The 23,651-nt window shown below is 35.6% G+C and overlaps 1 protein-coding gene across 9 annotated transcripts in view; it reads right to left on the bottom strand.

Moving 5' to 3' along the window:
• Window positions 1-23,651, bottom strand: part of GTF2I (general transcription factor IIi) — a 123,434-nt gene that overhangs the window by 67,223 nt on the left and 32,560 nt on the right. For 5 of the 9 annotated variants that reach the window (XM_087417779.1, XM_004442101.3, XM_087417781.1 and 2 more), the window contains 5 exons: window positions 19,236-19,290; window positions 18,680-18,723; window positions 11,209-11,286; window positions 3,041-3,100; window positions 960-1,016 (listed from right to left, as the gene is read on the bottom strand). In XM_087417779.1, the coding sequence (XP_087273905.1) occupies window positions 960-1,016; window positions 3,041-3,100; window positions 11,209-11,286; window positions 18,680-18,723; window positions 19,236-19,290 (294 nt within the window). The remainder of the gene's footprint in view (window positions 1-959; window positions 1,017-3,040; window positions 3,101-11,208; window positions 11,287-18,679; window positions 18,724-19,235; window positions 19,291-23,651) is intronic. The other 4 variants (XM_087417782.1, XM_087417777.1, XM_087417780.1 and 1 more) reach the window with 2 other exon arrangements.

The following is a 23,651-nucleotide window of genomic DNA, read 5'->3' as shown; positions in this document are numbered from 1 at the left end:
TGTCCAGCCATGCTGAGGCCGCGTCCCACATACAGCAACTAGAGGGATGTGCAACTATGACATACAACTATCTACTGGGGCTTTGGGGGGAAAAAGGGAAAAAAAAATAGGAGGATTGGCAGGGATGTTAGCTCAGGGCTGATCTTCCTTCCCAAAAAAAAAGCAGAGAGGAAATCTCTCTTTTATTAATCTTATGCAGAATATATTAATCCCACTTTAAAAATTGGTACCACTGACAAATAATGTACACTGAAATTTCACAACGTTATAAACTATTATGACCTCAATAAAACCTAAAAAAACAACAAGCAAACAAATCTACCAGGAAAGAATAACAAAACTGGTACCATTAAATAGTATGTTTTAAAATGAAATATGAACAGAGCCAGCAATAATTTTAATTCTAAAATACTGAAAGCAAACTTTCTTAAAAGATTTTTAATATGACACAAGATGACCAGGGGCAAAAAAAGGGCAGCAAAAAAGGCAGCATTTTGCATCATGAAGAGTTTTACTTACCACTTAAGTTCTCATCCCCATATGCTTTATTATTCAGTACAGTAAAAGAGGTATATTACATCTTAGGACTAAAAAAAAAGACCTGTTGGCTAAGAAGGCATACCAAAACAATCATCTTTTAATTTCTAAATAAGATGTTTTAAGGATAATATTCTCTTTAATACAGAGCAAACATATAAAATACAGCAAAATAAAAATCCTTTTTCTTTTTTAAATAATTTTATTTATTTATTTTTTCCCCCCAAAGCCCCAGTAGATAGTTGTATGTCATAGCTGCACATCCTTCTAGTTGCTGTATGTGGGACGCAGCCTCAGCATGGCCAGAGAAGCGGTGCGTCGGTGAGCGCCTGGGATCCGAACCCAGGGCGCCAGCAGCAGAGCACGCACACTTAACCACTAAGCCATGGGGCCAGCCCCAAAAAAATCCCTTTATTTCTAACCTTCTGCTGGTACTTCCATTTCTGTTCCTTCATTGCCCTCTGAAGAATGACGGCTTCCTAAAAGGAAAATAAACCATATATAATAAACCAATAAAAACTTACATTGAAAGAAGAGAAACTAGGTAACAATACACACAATTTAAGACTTATATAACACAACATATACAAACTGATTCTTTTAACTCCTTAGCAGTTAATTCAAACAAAGTGATCTAATTCAGAAAAGCACATAACACTTCTATATGAAAACTCAAAAAATTATTTGAAAATGTAAGCATATAGAGTAAACCTAAGTAGGTTTGGGGATTTAATATTAGTCACTGTAACTACACAATTACTGATAGATGTTGGAATTTGAGAAAGAGAACGATTATGTTTCAAAGTACCATGCTCATCTGTCAATGACGCACACACAAAAACACAAATCAGTAAATTCTTTCTTTGCTCACAGACTCTATTAAGTCTAGATAAACAAGTTCAGGTTTTGCTGTGAAATGTTTCCTGCTTTCCATTTTTACTACGGTGGAAGCTATGGAAACTCAATCCCCATTATTTAATCAAAGTTGTACTTAAAGAAAACTCGTAAGTTAAAACTTAAGATACTACCTTTAGTCTCAAAAGCATTTTAATTCAGGTAATATAATCTGCCTGCTTCTACAAACTGGAACATAAAGCAATGTATCAGGTTAGGCAGTCACAAGGAAAACAGGCTCATCCTACCAGATCAGAAGTTTACCCATAAATAGGAAAGAAATAACCTAAAATATGAGAGAGCCACTTAGGATTAAGTGCCCAAACTGCCCCAGAATATTCATCCTCTGTCCTTAAATGTCTCAGCTACTAACACGGAAAAGACTGAAAATCACTGCCTTCATACATAAATAAAATATGTTACCTATGAGCCACATAGGGGGAGGGGAAGCAAAATCGAATCTGTGTTGTCATCCACTGATAACTAAATTCAGAAGCTCTACTAAAGGTACAACCCCTAGATACAGGTTTTAAATATATTTTATCTTGATTTTTAAAGAGCACTGATTACAGTTTCAAAAAACTGTTAATTAAGTGTCTAGCACCTTTGAATTTAAAATGCCATGCTAAGGTCAAATATTTTTGGTTTTCAATGTCTAGCTTTATGATGTCACAATACCTTGGGATTTTCTTCCACTTACTTCATATTATAAAAACTCACCTGAGCTCAAAACACCAGGTAAATCTATAAATCTACAGCCACGAATTACTCTTTAATTAACTTTTCAAATAAACTTTCTCAACACACAGTCTCTTCCCCCCTTTTTAAACTTTAACATTTGAATTTATGGAGCATTAGGTTCTTTGACTCTAACGTCAAAGAAAACAAAGACGTGAGGTCAAAGGACTAAGAGATAATGGAGAAGTCAATACATAAAAAGAAAAGGTTGGGTAAAGAATAACAATAGTTAAGGTGGTTGTTCCACCTTTCATAATATTACAAGAGTCTGTGTAAACAACGATTCTATGTGTCCTTTTCGTTCTTTTAAAATCTGAAATAAGCAATTACATTTATATTATAAGTAAAGCTGAAGAAAATAAATCTTACGCATTCAAAGCCAGAATAGACAGAAGTTAAAAGACATCACAAAAGCCTATGATCATCAAGTTAGGGAACACTAGATAAAAATTCCCAAAAAGGTATACAATTAATAAACTTAGGGATTGACAAGTGATATTTTACAATCTTTCTAAAAAACTAAGTATCAACATGACCTTATCGATATTTACATTATTAACTATACAATAAAAACCTTACTTCTGACTATTCTGATATAAGGTATAAATGTGTACTTTACCTTAAATATGAAAGTGTGTCATGTACCCATTTCGAGATTCATTACTAGATTCACAAAAGGGAAAATTGGTTTTGAAAAATTTTTGCTTGTGAAGTTCATTTATATGTTTAAAAAAAATAAGGCCAATACATTTCTTTTTCCTTTTCCATTTAGAAAATTACATAGATATAAACACTAAAACACAGTCTGTCCAATATAAAGAAACATTAAATAAGAACAGTATGTGGGAAAATGGAAGTGAAAAAGTTATACCTTGCAAAGACTTCGAAAGGGGGAGTTTGTCATCAACATCATCAGTTTCAGAAGGGCCTGCTTTGGAATACAAAGATAAAACTTCAAAAGTAATCCCAAAAATATATTTTGGGTCACTTTAGTAAACAAATTTGGGTGAGAGATATGGAATAATAGAGCCTTTTCATGAACAGAAAAGGCAAAATTAAAAAAAAATGACTAACAAAATGAGTGGTGTCAATTCATGGTCTTAGTGAATGGAAAAAGTGTACTCAGATACCTTCATATATAGACAGTCAAAGGAAATTGTGAAAATGGCTAGACACAGACTGAATGGGAATGATACGTCTAAAATGGTGGAGATGGGGTTTTTAAAACAGTAAAAGGTTCGTAACAGCACACTACAACTTCTACTTCACACAGACTAAGTGCAGGTTTATCTTACAAGGTGTATTTGTTCCTTCCTTGACAAATATTTGCTTAATCTTTTGTGATACTGAAGAAAAATGCAGAATCAAATTGTTATACCTTTCCTTTTCTTAGAATCTCTAAAATCATATAATTAAACTATCAATAAGCTTGAATCTCCATTGAAGTAGAAACAAGACAAACTAAGTTATTAATTCAGAATTCCTTTCCTGCAGATCCATAAGCATTTTTTAATAACTCAACATAGTTCTCTCCAATTATTAACATATAAAGTATTTTGGGTTAATTAAACCTTCACAAAATGCTATAGATTCTGACAACACATTTGCATGTATTATCAAGCTTTTCAGGGATGACAGTAAGATTTAAAAGAATAAAACATTGTGGTTTCCATGGCTACTTAACATAAAACATGTTCTTGCATTACTATGAATATAAACCACTTCACTATCTCTGAATATAATTTGGAAAATATCCTAAGACTTTTGAAAGGCTTTGCTATTAATGCATGAGAAATTTCACCAAGAGGCACAAAACGACACGTTATAAGCAAAGGACACATCACAGAAGAAAACAATTTCATAGAAAATACAAAAGTTGTTTATATTTGGAATCTCAACTAAGAGCAAGATACTGCATTAACGAGACCTGAATTCAAATGCCAGATTCACTGCTTCCTAGTCATGTGGTCCTGGGTGAAAATATACAGAAAAAAATTAATTAAATGATAGCTAAGGGTATTAATTGACTTCTAAATACTGTTTTAGCTGCTTTTTCACAAGTTCACCTATGTGACATTCTCAATATTGTTCTAATTTTTTTTTTAAATGCAGTATATTTCTTAGGATTCCCCTTGTATAGAATTTGTTTTAAATAACCTGTTTATTATTTTCTAATTTACCTAATTACATTATGTTCAGGAAATTTTTTGAGGCTATCTGTGAACAAGTATAAAGTCAACTTTTGTAAAACATCCATGCTTTGTAAATAAACATTTATTTGCTGGGTACAGAGTTCTGGATATACATCAATTAGCTTATGTTTATAAACTGTCGACTTAAAATACTGTATTTATCATTTATAAGTATTCATTATTTGTTAAAATCTCCCACATGACTGTAGATCTATAAATTTATCATACTTGTGTGTAATTCTTTATTTCTACTTTTATTTTGAGGCTACACTGTCAGGTATACACAAATTAATGACTGCTATATGAACTCAGAGACTTATTACTATACATTATGTAGATGTTCTCTTTATACCTGTTACTTTTTTCTTTTTTGGCTTCAAATTAATATTGCTAAACTTGATTTCTTTTGGTTAATATTTGCCCAGCATACCTTCAGAGATCACTATATTTTCAAATTATCTATGATGTTTCATCTTAGCTACATGTTTTAACAGAACATTTGGATTTTACTCATCGTAAGACAGGCAGCGTACTTCACCCTCAAACTCAAAATGTTAGTAGTGTCCACTGGTCATTGTGAAAATCAAACGTTCCCACGCTCACATCTGAGCACCACTGTCTTAGAGGAAGACGGCACGTGCACAGAGACATGTCCAAGCCTATTTTGGAATACCAAAAAGTTTTGAAGAAAACATAAATATCCTTATGTAGAAGAATGAATAAATTAACTACAGTATAATCACACAATTTAACTACCACAATGATAGTAATTAAATCTACATGTGACAACATAGATAAATCTTGAAAACATATTAAATGACTGACACACAAGAACACACACACAACAACATATACAGCATGGTATCATTTGTTTCGAGCTTAGAAACTGAGAGAATCGTACACATAAATGTATGTGCACAGATATACATACACAGACACTTCTGCGGGAATATATATCCAGTGAAAGCATAAAATCATTATCAAGAAGGAGAACCCTCAATTTCAAGTAAACAGTTAACTCAGGAGGAATAAAGAAAAAGTGAGAATTCGGGAGAGCCCAAAGAAGGGTGTCAATTACATATTTAACATGTTGTATCATGTGGGAGAAGGGAGACGACAAACTATTAAGATTCAGTAAAACTGGGCAGACATATATCTGTAGGTTTTAAACATTTCATTTTTAAAAAGCATTTTAGAAATACAATACAGCACTGCAAATAAATGATCTGTAAGTACACCCAACAATATGTCTCACAAATTATATGTTTTACAAAAGAAGCCTGAAATAAAAATAAAGACTGAAGGATTCTATTTACATGAAATACAAAAACAGGCAAAACTAACCTAGGTTGTCACAAGTCAGGACAAGAGTTACCACTGGAAGGGGGTTGCCTGGAAAGGAGCCGCAGGGAAGGAGCTTCTAGAAAACTCATACCTAACCGCAGACCTTCAGAAAGCATGATGTACAACTGACAGAACTGAAAGGAGAAAGACAAACCCACAGAGGCAGTGGGCCCTTTCAATACTCTTCTGATTGAAAGAACAAGCAGACAGAAATATCAGTAAGGATACAGCAGATCTGAATGACTATCAACCAACCTTAACGAAGTTGAAATAACTGAAATGATACAAAGGATGTTCTCCAACGATAATGGAAATTAACTGAAAATCAGTAACAGAAAGATATCCGAAAAGTCTAACCAGTATGTGGAAATTAAAACTACATACTTCTGCATAAACCTCAAGACAAAGAGGAAATTGCAAGAAAAATTAGAAAATGTTTTGAACTGAATGAAAATAAATACAAATCAAAGTTTATGGAGTACAGCTAAACTAGCCTTTAAGAGGGCAGGTTATGTCATTAAATACTTATGGGGGGAAAGACCTCAAATCAATGATTTAAGCTTCCATCTTAAGAAACATAAAATAAAAATAAATTAATATTAAAGCAAGCAAAATGAAAGAAAGAAATATTAGAGCAGAAATCACTGAAAGTCGGGCCAGCCCCGTGGCTTAGCGGTTAAGTGCGCGCGCTCCGCTTGCTGGCGGCCCGGGTTCAGATCCTGGGCGCACACCGACGCACTGTTTCTCCGGCCATGCTGAGGCCGTGTCCCACATACAGCAACTAGAAGGATGTGCAGCTATGACATACAACTATCTACTGGGGCTTTGGGGGAAAAAATAAATCAATCAAAAAAAAAAAAAAAAAGAAATCACTGAAAGTAAAAGCTGAATCTTTGAGGGAAAACAATGAGAAAGCTCTAGAGCTGGACCAATGGTTCTCCACTGGGAGTGACAATGTCCCCCAAGGGACCTACAGCAACATTTGAAGGCATCTTTGTCACAACTAGAGATGCTACTGGCATCTAGCAGGCAGAGGCCAGGGAGGCAACTCAACATCCTACAATGCACAGCATAAGACAGATACCCACAACGATGAACTGTTCGATCAAAATGTCAATATTGCCAAGCTTGAGAAACCCCGAGCTAAACCGATCAAGGGTAAAAAAGACACAAATTACAAAATTAGAAATGAGAGGAACATCACTATAGACCTTGCAAATATTAAAATTTAGAAAAAGAAAGAAAACTTAAGACAAAGTATACAAATTCCTTAAAAGACACAAACTGCCAAAGTTCAATCAAGAAGAAATATACAACCTGAACAGTCCTGTAACTATTAAAAGAAATTTAAAAATTAAAAAAATGGAGCAAGTTAAAAAACTTTCCATTAGAACAGGTGGCCAATAGGCACATGAAAAGATGTTCAGCATCACTAATCATCAGGGAAATGCAAATCAAAACAACACTAAAATATCACCTCATGCCCGTTAGAAGGACTATAATCACCAAGACAGAAAACAACAAATGTTGGAGAGAATGTGGAGAAACAGGAACCCTCATACACAGCTGGTGGGAATGCAAACTGGTACAGCCTCTATGGAAAACAGTATGGAGATTCTTCAAAGAATTAAAAAGAGAAATACCCTATGATCCAGTTATCCCACTACTGGGAATCTATCCAACAAACCTGAAATCAACAATCCAAAGAGGCTTATGCACCCCTATGTTCACTGCAGCATTATTCACCATAGCCAAGAAGTGGAAGCAATACAAGCGTCCCTTGACTGATGATTGGATAAAGAAGATGTGGTATATATATACCACGGAATACTACTCAGCCATAAAAAAAGACAAAATTGTCCCATTTGCAACAACATGGATGGGCCTGGAGGGTATTACGTTAAGTGAAATAAGCCAGAAAGAGAAAGACAAACACTGTATGACCTCACTCATATGTGGAAGATAAACCAACACATGGACCGAGAAAACTGTACTGTGGTTACCAGGGGCAATGGGGGTAGGGGGTGGGCACAAGGGGTGAAGGGAGACACGTATATGGTGATGGACAAACAAAAATGTACAACCCAAAATTTCACAATGTTATAAACTATTAAAACATCAATTAAAAAAAACAAAAAGTTAATGACAAGAAAAAAAACTTTTCATTAGAGAAACCTCAAGGCCAGGTGGCTTCGTTGGCAAATTTTACCAAACATTTAAGGACACAATAATGCCAATTCTACAAAAAAACTCCTCCAATACATTATTTCTCAATTCATTTAGTCTAGAATTACCAAAACCAAATAAAGACATTTACGAGAAAAGAAAATTCCTGACCAGTATCTCATAAGAACATTCAACAACTTATAAAAAGAACAGTGCATCATCACCAAGCGGGGTTTACTATCCCGGGAACACTTGGCTGGCTCAACATTTGAAAGTTAATGTCAATCACTATTTTAACAGACTACAACAAAAAAACCATATAATCACCCCAATAGACACAGAAAAGACCTTTCACAAATTCAACATCCAATCACCATAAAAACTCTTAGCAAACTCAGAACACAAGGAAACTTCCCCAATCTGATGAAGGGCATCTACAAAAACCCCACAGCTATCATACTGGAAGATTTCCTTCTAAAGCTGTGAACAAGGGAGGAATGTCTGTGCTCACTACTCCTATTCAATGTAACACTACAGGTCCCAGCCAGTGCAATTAACACAAGAAAAACAAAGGGAAGAAATAACATTGCCTACTTAGAAAATCTCAAGTTTTTACCAAAAAGTTGCTAGAACCAGTAAGTGAATTTTAACTAGGTCACAAGCTACAAGGTCAGTATGTAGAAATCAGTTGAAGTTCTATATATTAGCAATAAATAGCTGGAAGCTGAAATGTAAAACAGTACCATTATAGTAACACCAAAAAACATTAAACACTTGGACATAAATCTTATAAAACCCGTATGGTGACAACAAAGCACTGATGAAATAAATCAAGGAAGAGCTAAATAAGATACACATATATACCATGCACATGAATCAGAAGATTCAATAGTGAGATATTCAACCCAAGTTAGTCTATAGATTCAGCACAATCTCCATCAAAAGCCTCACGGAGTTTTTAAAGTAAATTAACAGGCTGATTTTTAAAATTTATATGAAAAAGGAGCTAAAATAGGCAAAATAATTTTGAAAAAAAAATAATAATTTTGGAGGACTCTCAAGACTTAACTATATACTCAAGAAATTGACAGAGATATGAAGGAAAAGGAACAGACTTTTCATCAAACGGCGCCGGAAAAACTGGATATCCATATGCCTAAGTTTGAACTCAGTATCTTGCACACCATATAAAAATTAGGTCTAGATCAATCACAGATCTAAATGTAAAATACAAAAATTTTATGAAACAGAAGAAAATCTTTGCGATGTTGGGCCAGGCTAAGATTTCTTAGCTATGATACTTAAGCACAATCAACACAAGGGGAAAAAAAAAAAAATCAACAAATTGGACTTTATCAAATTAAACTATTTAGAAATCACATCACAAAGGACTTTTACTCAGATTATACAAAGAACTGTCAATTAAGAAAAATGTCCAAATTGCAGTGACTGTATTTCTCAACTTGATAGATACAAAATGAACGGTCTAGCTCCCACCTTCTTCAACTACACTTAAGACATTATCATTTCAGGCAATCTTCCCCTCTACAAACATCCAATTTCCAACTCTTACTACTCAGGCATCACCTTAAATCACACTCCCAACCTCAAAAGGGGACAAAAATGCTTCTGTAATCATGGCTGATAATGTAACAGCAATGTTAAAAAGACAATAGCAAAGGCAGTCATTTTATCTTAAAAATCAAACAATCTGTGTAAAAAAGAGTCTTTTATTATTAAACAGTACTTATTAAATTTATGTACATATATTAGTAAGGTACCAACGACTGCAATAAAGGCTAAATATTTTCCAAAATTTTAATTTTTTAATTAAAAATCCTCAGAAATATCTCAACCTTTCAGCCATGTGATTACTAACGTCACAAGCAATAAAATGTTCAAAACTGACAGATAAAATTCACGAAATTCACGATGACTTGGTTTAATTTATGTATACATATATTCATACGATTATAACCAGAATAAATTTATTCATAACTTTTATAATGTTCCGGAACTGACAAAGGCTTATCTTGTTAAATGAACTAAACCTAGTACACAAATACAATTAAAACCAAAATAAGGTATCATAAATCAGCCACTAACGTGGCTAAAAAGAACAAAGGCAACCATACAAATGTTGACAAGGATGTGGAGCAGCCAGAACTATGGTACACTGCTGACGTAAATGTAAAATAAGTACAAGCACTATGGAAAACAGTTTGGCAGTTTCTTAAAAAGTTAAATACCTACCATATGTCCCAGCTACTCCATTTCTAGGAATCTACTCAAGAGAAATGAAGGCATACTTCCACACAAAAACTTACATTCAAACGTTCATAGCAGCTTTATTTTTAATAGCCCCAAACTGGAAACAACCAAAATGTCCATCAATAGACAAAGGGATAAACAAATTTTGGTATAGCCATACAATGAAATAATACTCATAAATAAAATGGAATTAGCTACTGACAGAGACAACACTATGGATGAATCTCAAAACAATTACATGGAATGAAAGAAGTCACAGCACCCCACCCCAAGAAAACAGTACATATTTCATGATGATTCCATTTATATAAATTTCTTAAAAATGAAAACTATTCTAAAACGATAGAAAACAGATCAGTGGTTGGTTCGGGAGGGCAGTGAATTATAAACGGACACAAGGAAACTTGGGGGTTATGGACATTTCATTATCTTGACTGCAGTGAAGATGGTTTTATAGGTATACACATAAAACAAATCAGATTTTATACTTCAAATGTTTTAATGTACTTTATGCATTTATAAAAATTAAACTTACTATAAAATAAGAAAACATCCTTCTAAACTAAAACCCACTGATGCATAAAAGCAAACTGCATTGTGAAATTTTAATTCCTTCCTAACACTCAAACAAAAAGAAATGGAACAAAATGATAAATAACAGCTAGAATTTATTAACGTCTTACCTTCTATAGAGTTTTAAGATAATGATAGTGCTTACACAGTGACTTCTGTTGCACAAATAGAGCTATTAAAGGTTCAGAAGACCCTCACGCCTTGCAAATAACACTAGACAGCGGAATTGAATTCTAAATTGTGCCACAACTTTTGCTTGTCCTTGAAAGAATATTAATGGCTATTTTACATTTCCCCTGTAGAGTATTTTATTCCCTTATTTTTGAAATCTATCTTATTCCAATCATAAATTATAAGTATACATGCCAATCAAGGACCAATCAATAAAACAGTATTTAAGGAGTTCAAGCAACTGGTAAACAAATTTTAATTTTAACCACCAAAACTTTAGGAAAAAAATTGTATTAAATAGTATTACCCTGAATGTTATTACCTTGAATATTATATTGATAGTAATCAGGGTCTTCTGATTCTTCCTTTACTGTTACAGCTGCCATTTCCAGGGAAATACCTGTAAAAGCAAATGAAATCATTTAATTACACTTTAGGGCATTCAGTTAGATGGTGTAGGGAAATCCCTCTGCCCTCCTAATAAGGCAGAGTAAGGTATATATATTTTATAGGGCTTTGAAAGGACAAAAGTTTGCAAGGTAACAGAGGGACAAAAATCACCTAAAATCCAACCTTGACAGTTTTAACCACTACTAATATTCTGGGATTATTTAATGCTAACTTTTTTCCCTGACAAGTTCTTATCTTTGGAATTGAAGAAAATTAGTGACACACTATTTTCACTCAGTATTAAAAATACTTTCACCTGTAAACATCAGTTTTAATGACTCAATATTCCAGAGTAAAGATGGCATAATTTTTAACCATTTTAATGAGATACATTGACTTGTTTCTCCCAATATATCCTGTTACTAAGAAGAGTATCAAGCATACCCTTTTGCATAATGCTATGCCCACAATTAGGATAGATATTTGCAGTGGACCTTTATGGCCAGATACAAAAGCGAGCATGTTGTATAATTCCACACATAAAAAGTTCGAAATCAGGAATAAGAAATCTGTTTTTAAAACTCAAGCAATGTCAATTATACCTCAATAAAGCTGAAGAAAAAATAAAATGCACATGCTTCTGGTTAAAAGAAAAAAACTTTCAAGCAAGTGGTTGACTTTGGGAGAAAAGTAATGAGAGGGGGAAGGAGACGGCCATCTTGAGGTGTTTAACATTCTGTATCTTGATATGAGTGTTATGTTACAGAGGTGTGTAAACTTTTTATTTATTGAGCTATATAATGCTTATACTTTGCATACTTTACATTATACTTCAATTAAAAATTTCAGGAAAGAAATAAAATGTTTAATAAATTCTTAATGAAGATATATTCCTCAAATATTGTTCAGAGAGCCCTTGGCTGGGCAGACTGATGGGGTTAGACAGCAGGGGCTTCTAGAAATGAGACACTGATTTCACCACACAGCTGCAGGTCCTATTCTCTCTCTTGTCCCCAATCCCAGGAGTAGATAATACTCTCAGACAAGTTTAAGAAATGAACAATGGAGGGGTGTACGTGCCATTTCAGACTAAGATACTGACCAGAATCATACGAGTCCTATGAGGATCTTAATACTGAGCTGGTGCTATGTGACTTGAGATGCTTTGTAGAGAATATTTTCAACTGAAGAAATAGTTCAAAAAGAGAGAAAGCTGGATATACTAAAGGACAGTTACCCCTGAAGCGACAAGCAAAGAAGGGGGTTACTCTATGGGCTGCTACTACCAATGGGAAATTGGTTTGCTGCCACAGGATGGTGGCAGGGAACCTCTCTGGAATCCCTGGGATCCTGCAGGCTCTCTTTATTATGTCCATGTTTGTCAGTAAAAGTTAATGGAAAAGTAAACGAAAACAGCAGATCCACTAGGGATTGAGACCCTTCAGGAACGAGGGTTTGGCTCACCTCAAGCAGGTAACGAACCTTACCAGCTAAGGTCCTGGGCCGAAGGCAAAGCAAACACAATATAAGGGGTAACGAATTAGGGAAGTATGAATTTTTTACAAGTTGCAGAAATATGGACACTGTGCATATTTTCTTCCTTCCTTCTTCCTTCTTCTTTCTTCTCTTATTTCTGCAAATATTATGTATTTACATATACTACTGTTCTCTCATCTCCTTAGCATTGTATTTTACAAAAGTTTTGTTGGAGGTTTCCTTTACCATGTAGCCTTTAGATAAGAGAATATTCAAATAGCTTGGGAGTGCATCTAGAGGAGAGTAATTAATATAGCTCACGACTGGAGGGTAAACCAGTCTCCCAGAGATGGGTACAATGACTTGGAATATTCTATCCCCTCATTTTAGACAGAGGGCAATCTGGTAATGCGGGACAATATCCTTGTTGTACGAATTACACATTGAAGTAGTTAAAGTGACAGGGCATTGTATTAGCAACTTATTGTCAAATGGTACACAAAAAGGTTTCGTACACTATACGTGCAGGTTTTCTAGTAGTTTGCCATAATTTCAAAATGTAACATTTTAAAGTAAAAAAGTGAAAGGATTACAGTATTACTCATCTCTTCCACATCTAACTTTTCTCCAACTAACTCACAGTCTGTCTTACAGATACTTGCACATCAGCAGATACAGACCTATTGCCTTACTGTGTTTAATGGCAACACGGAATTCCACTGAGAGAGCTGTAGTTTAACTGCCATTTTTGCAAAGCAGCAATGGGTCAAAGAACATGTGCATCTTAAAGCAGATATTGTTGAAGTATCATCCATAAGATAGCAACAATTTACACACACATCAAGAATCTTTAAACCTGCCTGTTTCTCTATACCCTTTACTGAGACTGGGTATAAGCAGAATTTAATGTTTGCCAATCTTTTGGGTGCAAAACCTATCTTTCTTGGATGCTTACTTCTATTTCATTAACTGGACTGAGCATTTTCTCTTATTTCTTGAATCTCTGGTCATTTATCTTTTGGATTAGCCCTTTGTAAAACAACACTTTGTCATCTGTCTTGCAAATAGCCATTGCCTGTGTCTTACATGTCCTTTGACACATTTTGGCTGTTCTTACCACTCAAAATTTTTAGATCTTTCCTTAGTCAAATTAGTGCCTTATGGGGCCAGCCCGGTGGCGCAAGCGGTTAAGTGCACGCACTCCGCTGCGGTGGCCCGGGGTTCGCTGGTTCGGATCCCGGGCGCGCACCGACGCACTGCTTGGCAAGCCATGCTGTGGCGGTGTCCCATATAAAGTGGAGGAAGATGGGCACAGATGTTAGCCCAGGGCCGTCTTCCTCAGCAAAAAAAGAGGAGGATAGGCGGATGTTAGCACAGGGCTGATCTCCTCACAAAAAAAAAAAAAAAAAAAAAAAATTAGTTCCTTAGAAAGCATTCAAAGGGTTATTATATTTTTTTCAAGTGCTTTTAACCTAAACTTTTACTGTATCTGGGATTTTTAACACTTCCTCAAGTAAAATCAGATTACAGATGTTTTGTTTTCAGTAGTTTTCTCGTCTATTCTCTTTGGTGTTCTATAAACACAATCAAATCACCTGTAAAAGTTAATAGTGCCCTCCATTTTCTACTTACTTACACCTCATATTTGTATGGTTTGTACATCTAGAACTCTGGTAAGAAACTGGTGAAAATATGCTTCTTTGATGAGGAGTGCTTTTTGTGGCTGACTATTAAACATAATGATGGGCTGGCATTTACAGTTGTTTATAATATTCCAACCAATCATGTTATGCATTTCTGCTGCCTTTTCATGATCTAACCAGATGACATATTGTTTCTAATTAGTTCAATGACATGAGAAAGTGAATTAAGAGATTTCACTAATAAAATCATCCTTGTGTCCCTAAGATGAATCTTAAACCTGAAATTCACTGCATAAGATAATTTTTGAACTAATTTGAGAGCACAATAAAAGCCCCAAAATCATAGACCTTGGAACAGTGAGAATTCAGATATAACACAACTATCACTTGACTCACATCCTCTGCAAGAGGTCAAAACTGAGATGTCACCATTTGCAATGATATGAAACTGCATTTGATCCAACTGAAATTTCTGGATTCCACCTACAGACTATGCTCAAGAGAAATAGTTCATATATGCCTTTAATAAGAAAATACTATAAATATCCACTTTTTCCATGCTAACTACCAAGGCTAATTATAAAATATATCCCTAGTAATAATAAAATTATCTTTTAAAATTACATATTTTTAAAAGATTAAGGTGCTTTCATTCTGACTCTTACCATAAATTCAGAGTAACAATTATAACAAAATTGTAATCAAGTCAGAAAGAGCTGTATGTTTTTCAAATGCGCAAAAACACTTGTGCCCTAGAAATGGAACATAGCAAGAAAGCAGACATTCTGTCAAGATCACGCTCTGATCTGAAAGAACTTGAACAGTAAAAATCAATTTACTATATGGTAAAAGTGGGAAAAGGGAAGCAACATTGGAAGTAAGTAGTAAAATAATTATATCTTCATTTTCCATATGTTAATAGATAACAAATAAAACCAAACCTTAAAACTACATGAGTGGGCTGGCCCCGTGGCTTAGCGGTTAAGTGCGCGTACTCCGCTACTGGCGGCCCGGGTTCGGATCCCAGGCGCGCACCGACGCACCACTTCTCCGGCCATGCTGAGGCCGCGTCCCACATACAGCAACTAGAAGGATGTGCAACTATGACATACAACTATCTACTGGGGCTTGGGGGTAAAAAAAAAGGAGGATTGGCAATAGATGTTAGCTCAGAGCCGGTCTTCCTCAGCAAAAAAAGAGGAGGATTAGCATGGATGTTAGCTCAGGGCTGATCTTCCTCACAAAAAATAAATAAATAAATAAATAAAACTACATGAGTTACAGTATGGTACTAGCATAAGAATAGCCATTAGAGTTCAATGGAATAGAACTGAAAGTGCAGAAGTAAATTTGGTCAATTGATTTTTGACAATGGTGCTAAGGCAATCCAATGGAGAAAGGATTTCTTTTCAACAAATGGTGCTGAGACAACAGGATATCCACACGCAAAATGATTTAGACCCTTACCCCACAACATGCACAGAAATGAACTCAAAATGGGATCTCAGACCAAAACATAAGAGTTAAAACTATAAAATTCAAGAAGAAAACCTAAGTATAAAAATCTTTATGCCTTAAGTTGGGCAAAGATTTTCTAGATGTAGCACCAAAAGCACAGGCAATAAAAGAATAACCTGGAAAACGGGACTGCATGAAAATTTAAAACTTTTAGGCTTCAAAGGACACCATTAAGAAAATGAAAAGACACCACAGACTAGAAAAATATATTTGCAACTCTTTATTTCTGATAAAAGATTTGTATCCAGAATATATAAAGAATTCTATAACTAAAAAAAAAAAAAGAAGAAGAAAGAAAACCACCCAATTAAAAAACTGGCTAAAGATTTAAATAGACATTTCATCAAAAATGATATATGAATGGCTAATGAGCACATAGAAAGATGTTCAACACTGTCAGGAAAATGTAATTAAAACTACAACTATATAACGTTCTGGAAAAGGCAAAACGATGGAGACAGTAAAAAGATCAGTGATGGCCAGGGGTTGCAAAGGAGACAGATAAATAGGCAGAGCACAGAGGATTTTTAGGGCAGTGCAACTACTCTGTATGATACCAAAATGGTGGATACATATCATTACAACTTTGTCAAAACCCACAGAATGTGAAAGACTGAACCTTAATGCAAACTACGGACTTTGGGAGATAATGGTTCATCTGTTTTAACAAATGTACCACTCTGATGTGAGATGTTAACAGTAGGAGAGACTGTGCATGTGTGGGGATAGAAGGTATATGGGAACACTCTATACTTTCTGTCCAATTTTGCTCTAAACCTAAAACTGTTCTAAAAATAAAACGTCTATTTAAAATCAAAAAAAAAAGAAAGAAAAATCACAATGAGATACCACTTCACATCCACTAGAATTGCTGTAAGCAAAAAAAGACAGACAATGGGGCTGGCCCGGCGGCATAGTGGTTAAGTTCACGCACTCTCCTTTGGCAACCCGGGGTTCGCAGATTCAGATCTCGGGCGCGGACCAAAGCACCACTTGTCAAGCCATGCTGTGGCGGCATCCCACATAAAGTAGAGGAAGATGGGTGCGGATGTTGGCCCAGAACCAATCTTCCTCAGCAAAAACAGGAAGACTGGCAATGGATGTTAGCTCAGAGCTCATCTTCCTCACAAACACACAAAAAAAGACAGACAATAACAAGTGTTGGCCAAAATACAGAGAAACTGAAACCTTCATACACTGCTGCTAAGAACAGAAAATGGTGCAGCCACTTTGGAAAACAATTTGTCAGTTGCTTAAAAATTAGGCATAGACTGGGCCGGCCCCGTGGCTTAGCGGTTAAGTGCGCGCGCTCTGATGCTGGCGGCCCGGGTTCGGATCCCGGGAGCGCCCCGAGGCACCACTTCTCCGTCCAACGCAAGGCCGAGTCCCACGTACAGCAACTAGAAGGATGTGAACCTATGACGTACAACTATCTACTGGGGCTTTGGGGGGAAAAAACTGAATAAATAAAATCTTTAAAAAAAAAAAAAAAAAAAAAAAAAATTAGGCATAGAGTTGCCACAGAACAGCAATTTGCTCCGAGGTCTCTACCCAAGAGAAATGAAGACATATTTTCATGCAAAGACACATACGTGGACGTTCATAGCAGGGTTACTCAAAAGAGCCGAAAACTGGTAACAACCCAAATGTCCACCAAATGGTAAAACAAGAAGAAAACCTAACATACCCATACAATGGAATAATATTCAGATATGAACTACTTCTATACGCTACAACTCTCTTTGAAGATGGCCTCAAAACATGATGCAAAGCAAAAGAAGCAAAATACAAAACCTCACATATTACATGATTCCACTTATATGAAATGACAGGTAAGATGAAACTATAAAACCTGTAAGTAGATAAATGGTGGGAAGAGTGAGTGGCTGCAAATGGGGTTTCTATTTGGGGTGATGAAAATGTTCTAAAATTAGATGTGGTGATTATTGCAAAACTATATATTTACTAAACATCATTGAATTTTACACTTAGGACAGGTGAATTCTGTGGCATATAAAATTATATCTCAATAAAGCTATCCAAAAAAATCTACAAGAAATAGCTGTATAAGCCTGACATTTAAAAATAAGGAATTAATGGGCCGGCCCCGTGGCTTAGTGGTTAAGTGCGCGCACTCTGCTGCTGGCGGCCCGGGTTCGGATCCCGGGCGCGCACTGACGCACCGCTTCTCCGGCCATGCTGAGGCCGCGTCCCACATACAGCAACTAGAAGGATGTGCAACTATGACATACAACTATCTACTGGGGCTTTGGGGGGAAAAAAATAAATAAATAAAAATCTTTAAAAAAAAAATAAGGAATTAAGTGCCAAAAACAGCTTAGAGTTAAAAAGGGTTTCCTCTGAGAGTAGAAAATGGGAGTGCAAAGAGAAAAGGGAGAATAAGAGGATATTATATTGGTTTTTGTGAAAATGAAGGTAGAACATTGAATGAATGAAAAACATTGTAGAACTAGTTGACATTTTACACTCATTTCTATATAACTGAAAAAAAAACTATTAATAAATCTTGCCTACAAACATGTAGCAAAGAACTTCTAGCTACCTTTTATCAAACAAATCATCTTTTTGGGTTTTAGTACATATGGTAACATTAACATATAATGTCACTGTTAGAATAAATTTTGTTCTGTCTGCTTCTCATCAAAACAATACACTAAATAGTAAATCAAAATATAACCTTCTAAATTAAGGAAAAGGCTCCCTTACTTATATTTTGTAATTGATTCTAAAAGCACTGGTACGTACCAGAATCTTCTGTGGGTTCAGTTTTCACTTTGATGGGGCCACAACTGAAAGGAAAAGAAGCCCTGATGAAGCTATGCACTGGGGAGGGCCACTCACACGCTATTCAAATGTACTGGATATCAAGGTATAAAATCACTCACCTGACCAAGCTGAACGCAAAACTCACTCAACTTTAAAATTTACATTATTATTTCTTGCATAAATATGACTTGTCAACTGAATTTAGTACTTTAATTCCAATCAAACTTTTGGAAGAAAAAGGATAACAAAACAACATCGAGTAGCATATTAACTTGCAAATTCCACTTTAGTATAAGGCCTTCCTATTCACAGTGTGGTCATCAGATCAATCACACTAGCGTCACCCAAGAACTACCACCATTCAGAACCACCAAGTCAAAACCTGCATTTTCACAGGGCCTCCAAATGACTCAACTGCATGTTAAACATCCAGATGTGTGACATAGGCCTTTTTAATACTCTAATAGCTCAAAATTCTAAAAACTAAAACTTGATGAAGTGTGAAGTTTATTAGCACCAATGAGATATGCTTTACCTTCCACCCGGAGATAGCATTGACCTTTCAGCATCTGTTACCATCACTCGACCACCTATGTACCAAAAGAAAAATTAGATTTAGGTTTTTCCAACATTTCAAATATGACTAATATTTCCAAAGGTCTCAAAAAGAGAATGAACTGGGGATGGGAGGGAGTTCACACCTCCAGGTCACACTAGAATGAGCACTGCATTAGTTTATAAAACAGTGTCCTTCGTTCTCCCCTTCATCTGCTCACTCACCGGCATCCTCCCTTCAATAAAAAAGCTCTTATTTTTACTAGCGAAACAAAAACAACAATATACTATTTATCTAGTAATGTAGAATAAGACTCAACTGATGTATAAATGATGATAAAGATTTCTATTAAGAGTAGATCTGGCTCAGAAGAACCAGAAGACAGTGACTGCTGACAGGTACAGGGTTTCTTTCAGGGGTTATGAAAATGATCTGGAATTAGATAGCAGTGACAGTTGTACACCTTGAAAATATATTAAAACCCACTGAATTGTATACTTTAAAATCATGATTTTATGTTTGGAACAAAGAGATACTGACCCCACTAAATGCTGATGAAGATGCAGAACAACTGGAACTCTTATCACTGCTGGTGGGAATGTAAAATGGACCAATCATGTCGAAAACCAGTTTGGTAGTTTCTTAAAAAGTTAAATACATGACTACCATATGATCTAGCCATTCCAATTTTACTTACTTACCCAGGGGAAATGAAAATACACATCCACATAAAGACCCACTCTCAAATATTCATAGCAGCTTTCTTTATAACAGCCAACAAAGGGAAACCCAAATTTTCATGGAGAGGTGAATGAGTAAAAAGTTGTACAACGGAATACTACTCAGCAATAAAAACAGAATGAACTATCGATACAGGAAATAACATGGATAAATCTCAAAATAAGAAGCCCAACAAACAAAAAAAGAGTACAGTCATGCGCCACATAACAACATTTCAGTCAATGACAGATGGCACATACAATGGCAGTCCCCTAAGATTAGAACCAGGTGGGCTAGGAGTGTGAGCTACACCACCTCGGTTTGCGTACGTGCACTCTACGTTGTCTGCACAATGACGGAACTGCCTAACAGCACATCTCTCAGAACACAACCCCATCACTAAACGACACATGAATACACATACTGTATGATTCCATTTATATTAAACAAATCTAGAAAATGCAAATACATCTACACTGAGAACAAGAAGATCAGTTGTTGCCTGGGTAGGGAGGAGCAGAAGGGAGGAACCAGCAAGGGGTGTGAGGAAACTTGAGATGAAAGATGTGTTCATTAACTTGATTGTAGTAATGGTTTTTACAGAGTACACACGTGTATACTTAGCAGATTGTACACTGTAAATACATGTAGTTTATTGTATGTATCTCAATAAAGCTGTTAAAAATTTTAATAAGTAGAAAGTCTAATTACAATTGTAACTTTCCAATTACTTTGAGAGTTAATATGGCAAAAAAAGTAAGTCATACAAACTCAGCCACTTGGACCACGCATTATAAAATACTCTATAGCAATATTCTTTAAAGACCAGGTCCCAACATTTCAGAACAAGTTTCTAGAATAAAAGACTTCACAAAATACAAATGGCAGATTAAGGCTAATATAGAACACTTCAGGGAAAAAAACACTGATCACAAAAAAGTCTAAATTTTAATTTAAACATGACAAATCTTTTCTTTCTCAATCTTAAAAAGGACATATACAAAAAACTAAGAGCTAACATCCTCATGGTGCAGCCCGAATGCCTTCCCCTTAACATGGAGCACTGGTGATGTCTGCTACCCCCACTTCTGCTCAACCTTGCACTGGACCCTCTTGCCAGAGCAACAAGACTAAGACAAAAAGCATTCAGATTGCAAAGAGGTAAACTGTCTTGATTCACACACAACATAATCCACTATGTAAAAAGCCCAGAAATAAACAGTCAGGGGCAACTAACTTTAAACAAGATGCCAGAGCCATTTCGGGGTAAAGGATAGTCTTGCCTTTTCAACAAACTGTGCTGGAGCAATTGGATATCCACATGCAAAAAGATGAATTTACACCCTTACCATGTACTATACATGAAAATTAACTCAAAATTGACCATAGATCTAAACGTAAGAACTAAAACCACAAAACTTATAGAAGAAAACATGTCAATCTTCACAGCCTTCAGTTAGGCAACAGTTTCTTAGATACAAGGCAAAAAGCACAAGTGATAAAAGAATAAACTGGACTTCGTAAAAACAAAAAACTTCTGGGGCCGGCCCCATGGCCTAGTGGTTAAGTTTGGCACCCTGAGCTTCAGCGGCCAGGGTTCAGTTCCCAAGCGCAGACATACACCACTCGTTGGTGGCCATGCTGTGGCGGTGACTCACATACAAAACAGAGGAAGACTGGCACAGATGTTAGCTCAGGGTGAATCTTCCTCACCAAAAAAATAAATAAATAAATAAAAGCTTCTGTCCCTCAAAGGACACTACAAAGCAAGTGAAAAGACAACCTGGAGAACCGGAGAAAATATTTGTATCGAGCATATATAAAGAACTCATACAACTCAATAATAAAAATACAAATAACCCAACTAAAACATGGGAAAAGGGTCTGAATAGACATTTCTCCAAAGAATATACATAAATGGCCACTAAGCATATGAAAAGATACTCAACATTATTAGTAACTAAGGAAATGCCATTCAAAATCACAATGAGATACCACTTCACACCCATTACGATGGCTAAAACCAAAGAGACAATAGCAAGCGCTGACAGGGATGTGGAGAAACTTGAACACTAAAGTGATGCTAGTAGGAACATAAAATGGTACAGCCACTCTGGAAAACAGTTTGGCAGTTTCTTAAAAGTTAAATGTAAAATTGCCCTATGACGACCCAGCAACTCCACTCCTAGGTATATATATCCAAGAGAAATTAAAATATATGTCCAGGGGACAGCCCGGTGGCATAGTGGTTAAGTTTATGCACTCCACTTTGATGGCCCAGGGCTCGAATCCCAGGCATGGACCTACACACCGCTCACCAAGCCATGCTATGGCAGCATCCCACATACAAAATAGGGGAAGATGGGTACAGATGTTAGCTCAGGGACAATTTTCCTCAAGCAAAAAGGGGAAGACTAGCAACAGATGTTAGCTCAGGGCCAATCTCCCTCACCAAAAACATAAATAAAATAAAATAAAATATATGTCCAGACAAAAACTTGTTCAGGTATGTCCATAGTAGCATTATTCCTGAGAGCCACATGGAAACAACCTAAATGTCTTCTCAACTGGTGAATGGATAAACAGGTGGTATATTCATACAAGGGAATACTTACTATTTAACAATAAAAAGGAAAAAACTATTGATATACCAAGAAACTGGATTAATCTCATCTGAATTATGCTAAATGAAAAAAAGCTAATCTCAAAAGGATATATACTGCATATTTCATTTATATAACATTCATGAAACAACAGAGATAAGGATGATGATAATATTTTAAAATTAGATTGTGACAATGGTTGTAAAACTCTGTAAACTTTTTAAACTATAAATTTACCAAAGATCACTGAATTAAATACTTAAAACAGGTGAATTTTATGGCATGTCAATTATACTTCAAGAAAGCTTCTAAAAAAATTAATCTTTTCATCATGGTGAGAACAAAGGTTATTTAACAGAAAATATGTTTAGGTGTGTATGTATTACTTTGTCCTTTCATCCTCACACTGGTTAAGAGATTGCCAATGATAACTGGTTATTTACTTTCAAAAGTCTCAAATAAACCTGGCTCTAAAGGGTACCAGTCTTCTAATTATCGCTTTTCCCTTCAAATGGAATGGCTCAACTTTCCAAAATGAAGTCCTGTTGAAATCCACCTCATTCTTCAATGGCTCATCTTAATGTCCTCTCCTCATGAAAGCCATCCTGGGCTATAAACGAATCCTTCCTCCAACGAACTTCCATAGTACTTTAACCATTCCTACAGCATGTACATTATGCTGTTTCTGTGGAGACTTTATGGATTTTTTCTCTCTTCCATTAGACTACCAGCACTCAAAAGCTTTAATGTTTATACATAGTTGTGTATCTCCTCCCCACCCAATCTTGTGCCAATAATTCTGTGCCTGTTCAATGAACACTCGGTAAATTAAATCATACTTATAATTATGGGAAATGAGGGCAGAGCCAGTATATGATCTTATATATTGCAAACATAAAACCTTGAATAAATCATAAAGCAAGTAGCAGAGCTGAAAACAAAGAAACAATTCTCTACTTTTTCAGCTCAATGACTTTTCATTGGTTTATATAAATGTCGTAACAGCCTACACCAAAATGTCTTACATTATAGTCTCAAAAAAAAAACAAAACAGCAATCATTAAAATTAAAC

The sequence above is a fragment of the Ceratotherium simum genome, chromosome 26 (genome assembly GCF_057802395.1).
Source record: "Ceratotherium simum simum isolate JZ-2026a chromosome 26, ASM5780239v1, whole genome shotgun sequence".
Taxonomy (NCBI): Eukaryota; Metazoa; Chordata; class Mammalia; order Perissodactyla; family Rhinocerotidae; genus Ceratotherium; species Ceratotherium simum.
This window is presented reverse-complemented; position numbering and strand designations above follow the sequence as displayed.